General features: G+C 40.3%; 1 protein-coding gene across 1 annotated transcript in view; it reads right to left on the minus strand.

Moving 5' to 3' along the window:
* The window catches only part of Pcsk2 (proprotein convertase subtilisin/kexin type 2), a 267,516-nt gene that overhangs the window by 105,721 nt on the left and 142,471 nt on the right, over nucleotides 1–19,324 (minus strand). Inside the window, exons 3-5 of the mRNA XM_070006706.1 lie at nucleotides 11,457–11,570; nucleotides 7,721–7,829; nucleotides 402–439 (exon numbers count right to left, since the gene is read on the minus strand). Coding sequence (XP_069862807.1) covers nucleotides 402–439; nucleotides 7,721–7,829; nucleotides 11,457–11,570 — 261 coding nt within the window. The remainder of the gene's footprint in view (nucleotides 1–401; nucleotides 440–7,720; nucleotides 7,830–11,456; nucleotides 11,571–19,324) is intronic.

Below are 19,324 nucleotides of genomic sequence, written 5' to 3' on the forward strand. Positions count from 1 at the left end.
TCTTGGCACTCTGTTCTTTCGAACTTCAGCTTGTTTTCTTTTCTTACAAAGCTGCCACCTCTGCTTGCTGCCAGGCCCCATGCTTTGACGTTTGCCTTTGGCCAGAGCTGTGGCTCTAATAAGATGGGCTGTTCTAGCTGTTCTAGTACGTGTGTGTGTGTGTGTGTGTGTGCGCACACACACACACACACACACACACACATGAATGTGTGTTTCAGTGTGTCTGTGAGTGCATATGTACATGCATTTTGGGTGCATGTGTGTGCCCCATGTTTTTACATGCTTAATTCTGTGTGTACATTTGGTGTATTTACACTCAGGTATATTCCCAATAACCAGGGGGCACCAGAACACTTTAAAGCATGCATTCTTCTGTGCTCCCCAAATCAGCTTGTACTTACATAATTGGAGGCCAGGTCCGGGTGGAGATAGTCGATTCCTGTGAAAAGATAACAAGAACACAGGAATTAAAGGTTAATACCTGCCACTGGACTCAGGAAAGCTGCTCAAGAAAGCACCTTTCTATAGAGGGCCAGAGCCAGGGGACTTGTGGTAGGGATTGAGGGACTTGAGGACTCACCAGAGCACAATTCCCCAGCCTTGTAATTTCTGTGTGAAGGCTGTGCTCAACAGAGAGCTGGCTGCCTCTGTCATGTTGCAGAAGAGTGAAACCAATTAGAGCCTGGGGCCCAAGGATAATGCTTCTGAAAAAATGTCAGCCCTAAGGGGCTTAGTGACTGTGAGATGGATGGCTCATCAAAGCACTGATCTAAAAGAGATGTGTAGAAACCCTGACATTTCTAAAGCACCAACTGGCTTTTCTTGTGAAATAAAGCTGGCCCTGGGGAGGAAAAGCGAAGATTATTTAACAGGGCCTGGACAGCATTGGATTAGGGGCGTATACTCTAGCGAGGAAATAAGAAGACATACATGGCTGGGTGAGAAAAGCCATTAGGAAAAGGGCAAATGGTGTCCAGTGAGGTATTCCTGGGTGGGAGCTGATGCCTGTCTCCTTGTAGAAAGTCAGAAGCTCTCATTCTTTCAATAGCAGTCCCATGCTTGTTGTTGAATGGGGGCCCAGTATAATTCCAAATACAGAGTTCTGGTCTAGGAGTGCCTCTGAGTTCCACTCAGATAATCATAGGATGATTATCATATGACATCAAAAGAAATGGAAAAGCTCTCCTTAGGTCAGCAGAGCTCTAGAATTGTGGAAACAGCCACACCTGAATGTCTAAGCCTCTGGAGAAACAAACAGAGAGGATTCCTGTTACCACCTAGCAGAGTATGAGTGTGAATATTTGGAATCAAAGATGAGAATTTGATTCCAAACCACTTGGATGGCAGGCAGCAGAATCTCCATCAAGTTGGTTGGGCTCTCTTGCATGCTTGCTTCTTGAACAACTGGAGGTGAGACAGGATGGGACTCAAAGAAATCAATGAATGTGGTGGGCTTAGCTCTGCAGCTGGTGCATTTAATATCTATAGTGAGATACTACAGTTATTAGCTTCTAAACTTATACTGCAGTGCTTATAAGCTGGAAGTATATTAAAAGTGCCTCTCACAGCTGGCATCTTCGCCACATTGTCTGTTAAGCTTGGGCTACCATTTTATATATGTGATTGCTTTCTCCCCTCCCTCCCTCTCTTCCTGTTTTATGAAACCATCCATTGAGAGGCTCTGATGACTTGTGACTGGTACATAGTCTGTGTGGGGCTGATTCATGGCCAATAGATCATAAGGCATGTGTCATACACATAACAAATACTTGGCTATATTTTTGTTCATAAATATTAATTGCCTGCCATCTATTTGAATCTTTTCAGAAAGTATAACCTACAATAGCCTAAATTCTCAGGAAGCCCTGATAGTGCTTGAGACTCCAGAAACTAGCAAGGAGTTCCATGTGCTAATTCCCATTTAGAATCTCAGTAGTTCAGTTCCACATTTCAGGATCTTGGCCCTGAGCTTAGTGCTTTTCACTGCCCTAGGGGAGTTAACATCTTGCATAACCCGCTCCTCCATCCCTACTGAACTACATGATGATGAGGAGTGGAACTCCATTAACACATTTCATTTTCCAAAGATGGCAGCACCATTCCTGTATCCCGTGAGGTCTGGTGGATTTGTAATGGCTTCAATCAACAGACTTAGTGGGAGCTCAGTGTGTGATTTCTAAGACCAGGACAGGAAAGGCCAGGCATCTTCTACCTGTTTCCTTCAAGTGTACACTTTGGGAGAAACCACGTGTGGTGTAAGAAGCCCACTGGAGTGCAGTGACTGTCTATAATTTTCACAGTTGTTCAACATTCATTTGGAATGTTGCTCTAGCTTTCTCCTGCCATGAGCAGGGCTCAGCTATTCTTGACAAAGAGGAACATTTTTTGTATGAATATGTTTTTATTGTGAAAATACTGTACAGAGGGGTTACAATTACATGGGCAAGATAATGAATACATTTCTTATCAAGCTTTGTTGCCTCCTCCTTTGTTTCCCTTACCATCCCTGGGACATACATAGCAACAAATAAATATGTTAGAAACAATAGCAAGAAAGAAAAACCATTTGAGTCCTTATCTTGGGGTTCATTTCGCCTAACGTCAACTTATCTGACCATTTCTGTTTGTCTCAGAAATATACTAATTATTGCAAATACGGGAAACCATGGGACCTATGTTTCTTTGGGCTTGGCTTACTTCACTTAATATTTTTTCCAAGTCTTTCCATTTCCTAACAAATGGGGCAATGTCATTCTTTCTGATGGAGGCGTAGGATTCCATTGTGTATATACACCACATTTTCTTGATCCATTCATCTACTGAGGGGCATCTGGGTTGGTTCCATATCTTAGTTATGGTAAATAATGCTGCAAAAACCATAGCTGTGCTGGTAGCTTTCGTATGGTCTTGTTTGTGATCATTTGGTAAATGCCCAAAGGTGGGATTGCTGGGTCATAGGGGAGTTCTATGTGGAGTCTTTTGAGGAACCTCCATGCTACTTTCCAAAGTGGTTGAAGAAGTTTACACTCCCACCAACAATGCAGTAAGGTTCCCTTTTGGCCACATCCCCTCCAGCATATGTTGTTATTAAAGTTCTTGATTATAGCCATTCTAACTGGGGTAAAGTGGTATCTCAGTGTTTTGATTTGCATTTCTTTTATGGCTAGGGAGGTTGAGCATTTCTTCATGTGTCTATTGGCCATCCTTCTTTCCTCTTCAGAGAAGTTTCTCTTTAAGTCTTTAGCCCACTTATTTATTGGGCAGTTGTTTTTTGAGGATTTGTTGTTGAGGGATTTAATTTTTTGAGTTTCAGGTATATTTTAGATATGAGACCCTTGTCCGTTGTATGGCTAGTGAAGATCTTCTCCCAATCGGTGGGCCTTCTATTGATCTTGCTAGCTATGTCCTTTGCCATGCAGAAGCTCTGCAATTTCATGCAATCCCATTTGTCCAACCTTTGTTTGATTTGTTGTGCTTCTGGGTCTCTATTAAGAAAATTTTGGCCTGTGCCAAGGAGACCTAGGGTTTCTCCTATTCGGTCCTGTAATATTTTCAGGGTGTCTGCTTTGAGTTCAAGGTCTTTGATCCATTCGGAGTTGATTCTGTTGCAGGGTAATTATATAAGGATCTAGCTTTAGTTTTCTACAAATGATTAACCAATTTTACCAGCACCATTAAGTGAAGAGGCTGTCTTTCTTCCATTTTAGTTTTTTTAGCTCCCTTATCGAAGATTAGATGGCTATAGGTCTGTGGGTTCTTTTCTGGGTTTTCAATTCTATTCCATCGGTCCTGAGGTCTGTTCATGTGCCAGTACCAAGCTATTTTGATTACTATGGCTTTTTAGTAGAGTTTGAAATTTGGTTTTGATATTCCTCCAGCACTGTTCTTTCTGTTAAGGATTGTTTTTGCTATTCGGGGTCTTTTGTGTTCCATATGAATTTTTGGATTGCCTCTTCTATTTCCTTGAAGAATGAGGTTGGAATATTGATAAGTATCACACTGAATTTGTAGATAGCCTTGGGAAGTATTGCCATTTTGATGATGTCGATCCTTCCAATCCAGGATCATGGGAGGTTTTTCCACTTTCTAAGTTCTGTTTTGATTAAGAGGAATTTTTTTGCCTCTTCTCAGTTCCTTAATGTGGTCAATGCAGATATCTGTATTAGATAGCAGACACTTGGTAACCAAATGTTCCTATTGGACAGCTAGATAAAATCTGAAGGGACTTGAAGGCAGAATGACTTTAAAAGGGAAGACCAGGAGACCTGGAGTCCCTTGCTAGTTCCCTGTGAGACTTCAAGCCTCACTGTACAGGGCAATCTTGAATTTGTACTCTATTCATTCAAGCATAGTGCTCCTTGGCTGTTCAGACTCTAACATGTGCCTGGGCTGGTGCTTCTTATCCATCCTTGGATCTTGTGATGTGTACATACCATTTTCAACATCATGTTTCTACACTAAATAATTGCATTATGATGAAAGGGATGGAGTTGTCATCATTAAGCAAGGTCCTTACTGACATATCCATGCCTGGAATGCCCCAGAAGACCCTGAAGAAATAATTTCCAGTGCCAAAGGGCTATTATCAACAGCTCACTTTGGAGGTACTCCCCAATGAAATGGCATTGCATTGCCCCTAAAGGAATTAGAAGGTATTATTTATGAAGTCATTAGATCTGGAGGGTAGGGTGGGGGTAGGGTTGAATTTTGAGTTGTGCAATCAGAAACAGGTAGCTAGCTATTAAAACTGAGCTGCCAACAAATTGAACCTCTCATACAGAAAATTGCTCATTTGCCACACAGGCCAAGCTACATAGCCAATGCTTGCAGAATATAATTACTTTTACCCTTGACTATCTAGCTCAGTATCTGTGTCAGTTTTTTAAAAATAGTGTTTTGAAACACCTTGCTGTCAGACTATGTGGGAAATGATACCATACCATTCATGTACATAGAGAGCGAAGAAAGGAAAGTTACTACTGGAGAACTCTGTCTTTCCAGTTCTGGATGTTAAGGCAGAGATGTTCAACTATATAGTGAGAGGCTTCTGAGTATGTGGGTTTTGTCCCTGTCCTGCGGGTGCTGCTCTTGTCCCAAATATAGATTTGAGGGATGACCTAGTGTCTTCCATTTCTCTAATGATCATATTGAATTAGAGATAGTCAGAGATCTGCTATCCATTTTCCCACCCTTCTAAACTGGGAGGAAGAATGTATTTCCCCTCTGAAAAGCTGGACTGCCTTGACACTATTTGTCCAGCAGAAGTGACAGAGCAATGCCTCCTACTCTAGGTCCATCTGGCAAGTTTCCCCTCTCTCCTGGAACTCCTGTTCTTGGAAGTCATGAGTCACCTTTAAGAAATCTGCTTTGCTGGGAACTCTGAGACTAGGTGGAGAAGGAGGCATGGCATCCAAGTTGAGCCTCCAGCCAATTCTGCCTTCTGACTCTAGCATCACAAGAAAAGACCCCAGTGAAGCAGCCACACAGCTGTGTGGCTAAGCCCTATCAGCTCATAGAACTGTGAAACATATTTCTTTTAAAAAACCCATCCAATTTGGGGTAGTTTGTTCTATGATAGAAAACAAAAACAATAAAGAACTCAGGAGTTTTAATTGGGATGAAAGGGGACAGAGAGTTCAGAAGAAATAAGATGAAACAAAAAACTTCTGCGGGACTTTCTATGTGGTTTAGACTCTCAATGTGGAACTGAGTCAGGAGTCTGCTGTTTTTGGAAGGGATGATGTCAGTGTTAGGCAAGGATGCAATAGTTAAGAATTCTGCAGTGGGTCATCCCAGCTACTCAGGAGGTGGGGGCAGGAGAATCACAGTTCAAGACCAGCTTGTGAAAAATGTGATACTCTATTTGAAAAACAAGCTAAAAGCACCAAATGTGTGGCTTAGGTGGTAGAGTGTTTGACTAGCAAGCATGATTCCCTGAGTTAAAACCTTTGTATCATCCAAAACAACAATGAGGATGACATGGATAATAAAAACAACAGCAGCACCAGCAGCAGCAGCAGCAACAACAAATGAGTATCCAGAGTGCTGCTGGAGGTTTCTTATGACGTATGAGCATGTGTTGTCACTCTACCGTGTCACTTTTAGTCTATTTGGTCCTTGGGAGAAGATACCCAGTACAAACACTGAATGGGCCATCATATCCTGGGTAAGTTTCCCTTAAACTTAGATGTGTGTGTGTGTGTGTGTGTGTGTGTGTGTGTGTGTGTGTGTGTGTGTGTGTGTGTGTGTGTGTGTGTGTGTGTGTGTGTGTGTGTGTGTGTGTGTGTGTGTGTGTGTGTGTGTGTGTGTGTACGCTAGCTTCAGCTGCTTTGGAAAGATTTCCAAGCCAAAGTGTTAGCAAGGAAAAAATATAATCATAAGCTCCTGATATCCTGTGTACATTCACTCTTTCCCAATTCTCTTTTCTTCTTGTGAAAGTCCTCAGCCATCACAGAAAGCTTTTACATCCACTTCAAAACATCTCACACATCAGAAGCACACTGAGTCATAGTTTCTGTGTTGATATTTAATGAGCCCATACAAAGGCAACACAGATTTTAAGCATGCTGGCTTCCCTGTTGCCTCCATCAATTCATCTTCAAAGGCTTGCTTTAGACAACACCATGCTCTTAGAAGATGGTCAGAAAGGGAAGGCTCCATTGTTTCATCTCTGTGGAGCCTTTGTATGCAATTAGATGGATAATGCACAGTGGAGCTTTGAACTGGGGGTCTGGTGGCCAGTTGCAGGGCACAGGCCTATGCCAGTGAAATGATGCTATGGTGGTGACTCCGTAGGATTTCGAAAGGGTCAAGGACTTGTGGAATTGGGAAAACATCAATTCATCAAACCCAGTGGTTTCAGACTACAGAGACTAAATTTCAACTATAGAAAAATAAAGCTCTGTTAGATCTTTGGCAGGTATGTAGGGTAGAATAACCTATAGGAGGTGTGTGTGTATTATTAATGCTATCAAAAGCTGCTTGACAAAGATTCATTCTGAAGGTATCATTAAAGTTAAAATGTCAAAATCTTGATCCTGTTTTTAAAAAGTGATTGCACAGCTTTAGAGCTCTAATTGTGGCGAGTTTTTTTTTTTTTTTTTTTTTTTTTTTGGTGACTGTTGAAATGGAGTTGGTCTGAATTTCAGCAGCTGATATAATTTATGTAGCAATCAAGAACTTGACTTGATGGGCAGGGGGTTCAGTGGTAGGGTGCTTGCCTTGCATATACTAGGGTTTGGGTTTGATCCTCAGGCTTGCAAAGCAAACCAAACCAAGCATGCCTGAAATGGAACCAGTGTGACTGAAGAATTGAAAATTTGAATTTCATTTCGTTTAAATAATTACAATTAAAAGTTAAGTAGTCACACATACTCTACTGGCCAGTGTGGGTGGTTAATATAAATAAGTTTCGAAGACATTTTGTAGTCAGCTATAGGCAGTGGCCCAATATCAAATTAAAATTGAATGGCAGTTAGATGACATTTGTTATTTTAGTTCCTTATTGATTAATTAAAAAGTATTTGTTAAGAGTATCCTGGAGTTTAATGATCACTGGTCTGGAGGAAGATAAGAATTTGGTTACAGTGTTCTTAGACCCAACACCAGAGATGACAATTCTGCTTCCGATTAGCATCTTCCAAAACAATGAATCTTCCATGTTCTACAGGGAGGCAAAGCACACTTGCTCCCAAGTGATTAAAGTCTGTAATATACTCACCATCATCCATAATTCCAATGGTCACACCTTTGCCTGTGTATCCCAGCTCCCAGGCTTCTGCCACATTCAAATCAAGCCCAGGAGTGCCATCAGCTTGCCCAGTGTTGATCTGGTGGAGAAATTCAAAACAGAATCTCATTAGTTTGATGGTGTACAGTGTGTGTGTGTGTGTGTGTGTGTGTGTGTGTGTGTGTGTGTGTGTGTGTGTGTGTGTGTGTGTGTGTGTGTGTACTTGAGATGTTCTGCAGCAATTTGATATCCCAGGGTAAGCCTTACACCTTCCGTGACCTTACCTGTCTTTTTCTTTTTTTCATACAAGCAATTGGTGTTTTCTGTTCTCTATGTGTGCACAAAAGTGATTTCAATCTCCCCACATTTACTAGCTAGATTGCTATGTTTTAATTCATTCAAAATGCAAATCTTGGGTGTTTCCACTGTAGCCCTGTCCTGAAACAGGGTTAAGTGTTCCCTTCCATAACTCTTTGTTTTTATCTCACAGTGTGAATTTAGCACACATATCTTGGATTATTCTTATTGAATATAATTTCCTTATTCAGTCACAATATCATTTTGGGAGAAAACATGTCTTATTTACCTCTGAAACTTCAGTAACACTGTATCAAGTCTTGCTCAAAAATATTTGTTAAAGGGAGTTAAATAGATATAGCTCAGCTTTAACAAATGTTCTAATGCAGACCCCAAAATATAAAAAAACCCAGGAGATGAAAATGTTCCAAATTGATATGCATCTTTGTCCAATGAAGATTTTTCTCAAAGATGGCTCATAGGGAAGTAGGGAGGATAGCATGTGTACTTGGCCAAAGACCCTGTGACCAATGACTATTTGGCTAGTACCAAAATGTAATAATATTGTTAGTGCTTTTTATAAAAGTTATTACTTGCTGGGTACCGGTGGCAAACGTCTATAATCCTGGCTATTCAGGAGGCTGAAATCTGAGGATTGCAGTTCAAAGCCAGCCCAGGCAAGAAAGTCTGTGAGACTCTTATGTCCAATAAACCACCAGAAAACTGGAAGTGGCACTGTGGCTCAAGTGGTAGAGTGCTAGCCTGGAGCTGAAGAGCTGAGGGACAGCGTCCAGGCCCAGAGTTCAAGCCCCATGACTGACAAAAAAAATTACTCTTCTTCCTCCAAGCACAGGTTAAGATGACATCTCTCTATGTCTCGTGTATGTGTATGTGTGTGTGTGTGTGTGTGTGTGTGTGTGTGTGTGTGTGTGTGTGTGTGTGTGTGTGTGTATGTGTCTGTGTGTCTGTGTGTCTGTGTGTATGCACGCCAGTCCTAAGTTTGAACTCAGGGCCTGGGTGCTGTCCCTGAGAATTTTTTCTCTTTATAGAGCTAGAACTCTACCACTTGTGCCAAAGCTCCACTTATGGCTTTTATTTTCCTTTTATCTCCTTTGGAGATGAGATTCTCATGAACTTTCCTGCCTGGGCTGGTTTTGAACTGTGATCCTCAGATGTCAGACCTATGCTTGGCTCTCTCCAAGTCCTTTTATATCACAATGGTCACATGACTGATTTGGGTTAATGGAATGTGAGCTCATGTGGCATTTTTGCACATCCAGCCAGCTTTACCCCTTTCATTGCTGAGTGCTTATGGAAGCAGTCAGAGTGATGTTTCAATAAGAGTGAGAAACAATCACCATAGTTAAGATATGGAATCAACCCAGATGCCCCTTAGTAGATGAATGGATCCCTAGATAAAAGGATCAAGAAATGTGATATATATATATATATATATATATATATATATATATATATATATATATGCAATGGAATTCTGTGCTTCCATCAGAAAGAATGACACTGCACCACTTGTTAGGAAATGGAAAGTCTTGGAAAAAAATCATATTAAGGGAAATAAGCCTGACCCAGAGAAATATAGGTCCTGTGGTTTCCCTCATTTGCATTAATTAGTATATGTCTAGGGTAATTTTATCACATGAGCAGAAAAGCTCAAAAGCTATGCACATATGACCATCTAATATGATGCTAAGTGAAATGAACCCCGAGATATAGACACAAGGGGTTGGTCTTTGTTGTTGTAGTTTTTAATGTACTATGTGATTTTTTTCCTTTGTATGTGTTTCCTTTGTATGTGTTTCCTTTTTTTTCCCTTTGTATGTTTTTCCCCCTATGGCATATCCCCTTTTGTCACTGTACTTGATTTTGGTACCCTGCATCTTGTATATACATTTGTCTAATTTGGGGAGGGTAAAGGGAATAACAAAATGCTGAAACAAGGATAGAGGGTGACCCATTGTAATAATGATACCCACAAGGCAGTATGTTGGAAATGAGCTTTACAACTTTGGGTGGGGTGGGTGGGGAGGAGTGAAGAAGGTGGGGGGAGGGAAGGGATAGTGGGAGAACAACAAGGGAAGGGGTAACAATGCTTGACAAGAAATGTACTCATTGCGTTACTCATGTAACTGTAACCCCTCTGTATAGCATCTTTACAATAAAAATAAAATTAAAAAAAGTGAGAAACAAGCTTTGATTTTAATAAGCTACGGTTATTTGAGGGTTGTTTGTTAATGCAACAAACTTACCCTATCCTGACTAGTAAACATAAACTGATTCTATTACCCAGTTGGATTTTGAGAATTCTATATCAAAAGGTACAACTCTGAAGCTAAAGAAGGAAGTTGGGATGCCTCCTCATAATGAAGCAAATCAAAAGTCCAAACTTTTGTTTGCTGTCCTGCTCATGACCTTTTAATTTTAAATAAAATAGAGCTTTATTCATGTTTATAAATTAATCACTCTCCCAAAATATGCCCTGCAGTTCAGGTTTGTTTGGAGTTACTGAATCTAACCAATCTAAGTGGATCATGATGAATTGTCATTGAGCCAGAAAATTTTCTCTTCACCAGGAGACTAGGTTCCAGTGTTCTGAAGCCTTCATCAATTAAGCTTCAGGAAGTTGATTGACGGCAATTGTTTTGGAAAGCACTAAGAAATGCCACTTTTGCTACTTCAGTTTCTGAGTTCTTTTGCTTGCCCCTTGTGAAACTACCAGATTTCTTTCCCTTGTGTCTGTGACTTTTCATTGAATCCTCCCTTTCTCTGCCCGTTGGGACCCTTGGATTATTCTTCCCAGAACTTTGATTTGACCTTTCTATTTTTTTGCAAGTTTTAGTTCATAAATGGGTGCAATTTTTCCATCTTGGAGAACATGAATAGCTATGAGTAGTAGTTCTGTCCCTAGGAAGCAATTCAAAAAGAAAGCTGATTCACACACACACACACACACACACACACACACACATATGAATCCTATGCCTCCATCAGAAAGAATGACATCTATATACCACTGTATTTGATGTTGGTATAATTTGGGGAGGGGAAGGAAAAAATTGTTTAAATGGGGATACAGGTTGACCCATTGCAACAATGAGATGAACAAGGCACTATGTTGAAAAACAAACTTTACAATTTAGGCGGGGGCGGGGGAGGAGAGGAGTGTAGTTGTGGAGATGGGAGGGAAGGGATGGTAGGGGAAAAACAAAGGAGGAGGCAACAATGCTTGTAAGAAATGTACTCACTACCTTGTTCATGTAACTATAACCCCTGTGTACAGTTATTTAACAATAAAAAACTTATAGAAAAAAAGAGGTTATCTGAGCCAGAGGCTGGATGACATCCTGATGATCACGAAGAAATAGACATATATTTTTAATGTGAAGGATGAAGAAGTAACAGAGAAACTCACCAGATACCACTGCTTTGTGAACAGGGGATCATTCATGTTGATGTCAATTTCATTGATGTCTCTGTACCCTCTCTTTTTTCGATCAAATCCTTCCTGTTGCAAGGCCATCTTTACCTGGAATGATATTACTAGTCAATTATCTATGACAACCCATACATTTCTCTTTCCATAAATGCAAATTTCATTAGTAAATCATGTGGGTTTTCTTTTTTCTCAGAAAAAGGGAGTTCATCTTATGTTGACTCTCATTTTATGATTATTTTCTCAGAGCATTTACTTGTGGCTGCATCAGACAAACAAGGCCTTGGTGATAGCTCACAGAGAGTTTCCTTAAAGTAAGAATTAGATGGAGAAAAGTGCTTTTCAGGAAGATGAAGTGGGAGAGGACGTTAAATGAAACAAAGCAAGAACATTCTGTTAAGGAGAGAGAAAGGCGAGGGGTGAAACTTCATAGCTCATATTTCTGGAAGTCTTCCCAGTCTTTACCTTTATTGATAGTGTTATTGTATTTGGGAATCAGCTAACAAAGCAAACAAAGAAGCAAAGCAAAATAAAATGAAACCACCCTCTAGAAAGCCAGCAAGTCCTATTGTAAAGCTCAAGAAGGTAACTGAGAGAGCTTTGAAAAGAAATTGATGGATGGCACCCACTTTCCTACTACTCACACTTTCCTTTTGGGAGTCAGGCAGAATCCCAAGCTAACTTGGATAGACAGGAAACTTTGGAGCTAATTTAGTTCATGCAGACTCTGGATCATGATGAGGCTTTGTCCCTATCAGGAAGCTTTCTTCCTCTTAGCCATTGACTAATAATCAAATGATTATCCAATAGCTATGGTCAATCTGAACATCTCCAAAATCAAGAACTAGGTCCATGTATAAACCAAACACATGCTGAATGTTTACTAATATATTTTATGATGCATCATTTATTTTTCTTCTTTCTAACTTTCCTCATTGTCTTTGGGGAGGTGTCTATGAGTCCATTGGTCCTGTGTTGGTGGGACTAAAGTTCTGAGCAATATCTGATGTGAAGGCACTGAGGTCTTCCTAGGCCACAGGGTGCCTCCATGGCTATCTCCCCCAGGATTTGCATCTTGGGAAAATGATGCAAGGACAAGGAACCCTTGGGGACTATTTATCCCAAAGGCCCATTCATCAGATACTCCCTATGAAGGATCCTGGCTATAATTGTTACCACAACACCTGCTCTGGACATTTTCAAGACTAATATCTCAGTGTCCCACTAAGGGTCTCTTCAGCATGGGAAAGAAGGAACTTGGGTTTAGCCATTGGCATTTTCCCATTTTGTTCCCACAATGAAGTCTTTATCTTCTCTATTCATTAAAGGAATATCTTGATTGGCTTCTACTGAGGGATTCTCATTACATTAGATTACTATGAATTACTTCCTTGAGATATCACCTTCCCTCATTAGAATAGTGGAGAAACAGGAGTAACTACCTTGTAGAAGTTTGAAAACTTATCTATATGTTGTTTCCTAGCAGAATAAGAACAAAAAGACACCCATTGCAACACATCTTTTTAAATAACAGTGCAGGAATGACAGTTACAACCACTCCAAACTCAATTAGACCATGAGCACTCTAATGAAAAGACTGCTTAAATTAATTTGCATGAAATTAATTTTTAATTTCATAAATGAGATTTTAATGAAAACCAGTAATGCTGGGGAATGCTACAGTCTCTGGATACCATTGCTCTTTGGAACTTGGAACTTGAGGAATTTGGAGCCTAAAAGAGCATTTGGAGTTTATCAGTCCACTTCCTATCCTCAGTGAAGGTCAGGGTTACACTTCAAGAAGATGAAAGACTTAAAAGTATGTTCATGCCAGGTGCTAGAGGCTCACATCTGTAATCCTAGCTATTTAGGGGGCTGAGATCTGAGGACTGCAGTTCAAAGCCAGCTCTTGAAGGAAATTCTGTGAGGTGATTATCTTCAATTAACCACCAAAAAGCCAGGAGTGGATCTGTGGCTCAAGTGGTAGAATACTAGCTTTGTGCAAAAAAAAATTCAGGGATAGTGACCAGGCCCTGAGTTCAAGCTCTAGGACTAGCATTAAAAAAAAAGCATGTTCACATCCAAGTAATGGTAAAACAGTGTTTTTGGTATCACCACATAACTATCAATTGTTTGTATTGTTATAGGTTTTTGTCCAATGTTAATTTCTATTCACATTTAATTTTCACACAATCAAGTCTCATGCTATAGATAAAATTGTGTATTCTTTTACCTGAGTATCTTACCATAAAAATTTTAATATGCTATTATACAGTCATCATATCTTAATTTGTATACATCTATAGGGGCAGGAAAAATAATTTATTCAACTGTCTTCCTTTTATTGGTCATTTAGAATTTTTTCTATTATACCTGAAATTACTATGACAAAAGATGAGGTTATAAACTATTGTTAAAGACCTCTGAGACACAGAAATAGTGGGACAAAGGGTGAACCAATTCAACAGTGATTCTCACTAGACACTATGTTGGAAATGAACTATACAATTTGGGTGGAAAGGAAGTTGGGGGGGAATGGGAGAAAACGAGGGAGGAGGTAACACTGTTCAAAAAGAAATGTACTTGGGCTGGGAAGGTGGCTCAGTGGTAGAGCGCTTGCCTTGCATGCTTGAGGCCCTGGGTTCGAGTCCTCAGCACCACGCAAAAAGAAAAAGCCAGAAGTGGCGCTGTGTCTCAAGTGGTAGAACACTAGCCTTGAGCTGAAGAGCTGAGGGACAGCACCCAGGCCCAGAGTTCAGGCCCCATGACCGGACCCCTCCCCCCCCCCAATGTACTCATTATTTGACTTATGTTAACTGTAACCCCTCTGTACATCCTCTTTACAATAAAATTTAAAAAATTAAACAGAAAAAGACCTGTCAGGAAAATTCCAATACTATAATTATATGTGTAATAAAATCCTTAATGTCAGAGAACTATTTCCTACATAAACTACATCCCTCACATCTAAAAGTCAACCTGACTTATTCTCTTTCCTCACCCTGTAATGATTACTATCACCATTTGGTTGCAATACTAATTGACATGCCTACAATCGAATCATAGCCTTTTCGACTCAAAAATCATACATTGTTAACTTTGGAATTTAGGTTTAGAATGATCCCCCAAATTGAACCATTGTCCAAAATATTTGGAAAAATAAACAAAGTAAGCAAAATTACAGGAGATTGGGAGTGTTTGTTACTGATTATTATTTTAGTGAACATGAACTGATAGGGAGTTGATAATTTTAATTCAACTTTTAAACTTTATTTTGAAAAATGTCCACAAATGTTACGGAAGCTATTCATTCCTTACCCCTTCCAGTTCTTCTCAACTAAATATTTCTCAGCGGTGCTTTCCATATATCTTCAATGCACAACCTATGGACCACACTAGAATGGAGTATGGTTTTTATAGCTAACATTTAAATACTATTTTGCAGCTAACTACTGAAATACATTGAAAGTATAAGAAAGGGAGGTTTAGAAACCATTGTCCATAAAAAGATGGTTGAGTTATTCAGGTTGACTAATACTAAAGGACAGGAGCTTTCCATTAAGTCATATTGCCTGTTCCCAAGGGCATGTGACATAGTCAATCTTCCAGTATCTGGGACATCTTAACCAGGTATATAACTCTCTAAAGACCTGAGCCATGTTCACTTCACTACTGGGTTGATAATTAAACAGCTGTTAATTAGCACTCAATGTACTAGGTAGGCAGGGGCCAGGAGAAAGGGAAGCAAAGGGAAATATGGTCCAAATGAAATGAGATACATTGTTAAAAGAAGTGAGTACAATAAAAGAATCATAGCTGGGTGCACTGGCTCACACCTATTATCCTAGCTTTTCAGAAGGCAGAGATTGGGAGGATAGTGTTACAAAGTCAGCCTGGGCAGAAAAGTTCATGAGACTTGATCTTAACCAATAATGATATGATGATGATGATAATAATAAAACAATAACATGGTGGTTCATGCCTGTTATCTCAGATGTGTAAGAAACATAAATAGGTGCATCAAGATCCAGGCTTGCTTGGATAATAAAATTATAATTAAAGCAAAAATGACCATAGAGGAAGTGGTGCTGTAGCTCAAGTGGTAGAGTGCTCGCCTTGAGCTGAAGAGCTGAGGGACAGCGCCCAGGCCCAGAGTTCAAGCCCCACGACCGACAAAAAAAAAAAAAAAAAAAGGATTATTATAAAAAAAAAATGACCAGAGACATGGCTTAAGTTGTAGGGCATCTGCCTAATAAGTATGAGGTCCTGAGTTTAAACCCCAGAACTATCAAAAAGAGAAAGAAAAGAAAAAGAAAATGCACAAATAGGGCTGGGAAGGTGGCTCAGTGGTAGAGTGCTTGCCTTGCATGCATGAGGCCCTGGGTTCGATTCCTCAGCACCACATAAGCAGGAAAAAAAAAAGCCGGAAGTGGCACTGTGGCTCAAGTGGTAGAGCGCTAGCCTTGAGCTGAAGAGCTGATGGACAGCACCCAGGCCCAGAGTTCAGGCCCACAACTGGACCCGAAAAAAAAATTAAAAAAAAATAAAAGTTTAAAAAAAATGCACAAATACCATATTGCTGAAGCTTATTAATTAATGATTCTAAGAATTGAGGTCATACTTTGGTTCTGAGTCCTCAAAATAGATCAGTGGAGTTGTGCTCATGATTGAGAAGAGCTATCATATGTTCTCAACCTATTATCTGTAAACTGAAAGAAACTACATGGACTTTAATATCCTGTCTTCTTTCTTGCTCTTGTAACATCTGTAACTGAACTAGTAGACTTTTGGGCCTATAAACAATTTGCCTCCATCCATTATAATTTGTGCAAGATAGTTTGCATGGCTGTGTGTTTTACTCTTTAAAACTCTACCTCTTTTCTCCCTTCCTCAGAACATAATCCAGTTGCTACAGGACTTTCTGAATATGGATAGTATAATTCAGTGTTTTTTAAAGACCTAGAACAGGATAAATGCTTTTGTTTTCTTTGTTTTGTTTCATATTTGTTGACTATGCCATTGATTGTATCACAATGAGGCAGATTAGAGAAACCCTCTTCTCCCCAAAGCACTGGGATAGTAGTAAAGCATTGTTAAAGAACTGTTAAATACTGTTAAACCACTGCTAATGTTATTGATAAACCTGTAGTTTAAGTATGCCTTTAATGTTTATTTTTTTCTTCAAATAAAATGTGTGTCAAGTGATACTGAAGCAGGTGCCTGGCTATCTGAGCAAAGGACTATCAGCTATGCAGTCTGGTGGGTTGCTCTCTTGCTTGCATTGGCCGCTTGAGGAAGCTACATGGCACACAGTTACTTGCTGTCAAAACACAGCTCTGGCTTTTGAAGACCCTGCTCCAGCCATGACTATTTCAAACAGACTGTGCTGAAATTTTTCATTACCACAAGCTCCAGTAAACTCTAGATGTTATTTATACCCAAGCCAGTGGGAAGATCAGACCCACCAGAAAGCATGTGACTGATACACACATAACCCTTAATTTGCATGAGGAACTTATGTATTAGGTGCAGGTGTAGTCCCTTTTGCTAATGAGGGACTGGGACATTACTGGTGCAAACATAATCCTTCATTTCCATTAAAGATTGTTATGATTTATACATGTATCTTTGCCACATCCCCCTTTTGAATATTTATCAACCTGTTTTGCTCACTTCATGAAACAGCCAGGAGACGCCCTCCTGTTATGACCCCTGATGGTGTAGTGTTAGGAGCAACAAAAGGCTTCTATTGATTGGTCTTTATTCACATTTCATCTTCCTCAATAGTACAGCTGAGTGAGCTGATAATAGGAAGAGAGAAGATGGCAGAAGTGACCGCAGTGGTCAATCTGGTGGCAGCTCCTGCTCTGGCAGCAACAGCAGCAAGGACAGCAGTATGACAATACGAGGGCACCGGAGCATTCCAAGGAGCAGCCAAGGCAGGAAGGCCTTGGACCAGAAGCAGTGGAATTGAGATGAGTGACCTTGGTCATTGGAAAAGTTCCAAAGAGTTGCCAAGCTTCCAGGTTCACCTTTTCAGACATCCTAGGCTTGAGGGTTGTAACACTTGCCACTTTCAGGGCTGGTGATCCTGACAGCTTAAGAGCTACCACACTTGGCATTGTAGGGCTGAGGATCTCAGCACCTGAGGCCTGCACATGAGCTAGAACACTAGAAGCGGCTACTCATTGCTGTTTGCTACTATTTGCTATTTCTGGAAGCCTAGGATTATACTAAGCTATTTGTCAGGGCCTGCTGATTATTAAAGTCCAGAGTGGGGCTGGGAAGGTGGGTCAGTGGTAGAGTGCTTGCCTTGTGTGCATGAGGCCCTGGGTTTGATTCCTCAGCACCACATAAGCAAAAAGAAAAAAGCTGGAAGTGGCACTGTGGCTCAAGAATGCTAGCCTTGAGCTGAAGAGCTGAGGGATAGCGCCCAGGCCCAGAGTTCAGGCCGACGACTGGCCCCCTCCCCCCCCCCAAATAAAATAAAGTCCAGAGTGTTATATTTCCAACTGGAGTGCCTAGAGCCATAAGTATGGCTTCTAAAGCTTGAAGTAACAGGTATCTGGCTCTCAGGGCTTGTCTTTTACTCTAGTCTCTGGGTCTCAGATGGTAAAGGGTACAGGGCCCTTTTCCTCCTCCCACTCAAAATTCCTATCTGTGTAGAGCAAAAGGACCCCAGTCAACTGATGGAAACAACACTTGTGTTCTGTACCACTAAGAATTGTTTTAAATCCTCAAAGAAACAACTGTCTGATCAGTAAGTGGGCTAAAGACTTAAAGAGAAACTTCTCTGAAGAGGAAAGAAGGATGGCCAATAGACACATGAAGAAATGCTCAACATCCCTAGCCATAAAAGAAATGCAAATCAAAACAGCATTGAGATTCCACCTCACCCCAGTTAGAATGGCTATAATCAAGAACTTTAATAACAACAGATGCTAGAGGGGATGTGGCCAAAAGGGAACCCTACTGCATTGTTGGTGGGAGTGTAAACTTGTTCAACCACTCTGGAAAGCAGTATGGAGGGTCCTTGAAAGACTCCACATAGAGCTCCCCTATACACTTCTAGGCATTTACCCAAATGATCACAAACAAGGCCATACTAAAGCTACCAGCATAACTATGTTTATCACAGCATTATTTACCAGAGCTAAGAGATGGAACCAACCCAGATGCCCCTCAGTAGATGAATGGATCAAGAAAATGTGGTATATAGACACAATGGAATTCTATGCCTCCATCAGAAAAAATGACATCACCCTATGTGTTAAGAAATGGAAGGACTTACAAAAATTATATTAAGTGAAGTAAGCTAGGCCCAAAGAAACAATAACTAGTATACACCTAGGATAATCTTACCAGACAAGTAGAAAAGGTCAAAAGCTATGCACATATGACTATATAAGATGTTGCTAAGTGAAATGAACCCCAAAATAGGGACACGAGAGGTTTTTTTCTATGTTGCTCTTGTTTTTAAAGTACTTACAATGTACTATGTGATTTCTTTTGTTCCTTTTGTATGTTCTTCCCCTATGGTATAACCTCTGTTTTCACCATATTTGATTCTGGTACCTTGCACCTTGTATATACATTTTTCTAATTTGGAGAAGGGAAGGGAAACAACAAAATGCTGAAACAAGGATACAGGTTGACCCTGTATGTACAAGAGGTACAAGACACTATGTTGAAAACAAACTTTACAACTTGGGGTGGGGGGAGAGGAGGAAGGAGTTGGTGAGGGAAGGGATGGTGGGGGAAAAACAAAGGAAGGAATAACAATGCTCGAGAGGAAATATATTCATTACCCTATTCATGTAACTGTAACTCCTCTGTTCAGTATGTTT

This window comes from Dipodomys merriami, unplaced genomic scaffold (assembly GCF_024711535.1).
Source record: "Dipodomys merriami isolate MVZ:Mamm:240054 unplaced genomic scaffold, mDipMer1.0.p SCAF_7, whole genome shotgun sequence".
Taxonomy (NCBI): Eukaryota; Metazoa; Chordata; class Mammalia; order Rodentia; family Heteromyidae; genus Dipodomys; species Dipodomys merriami.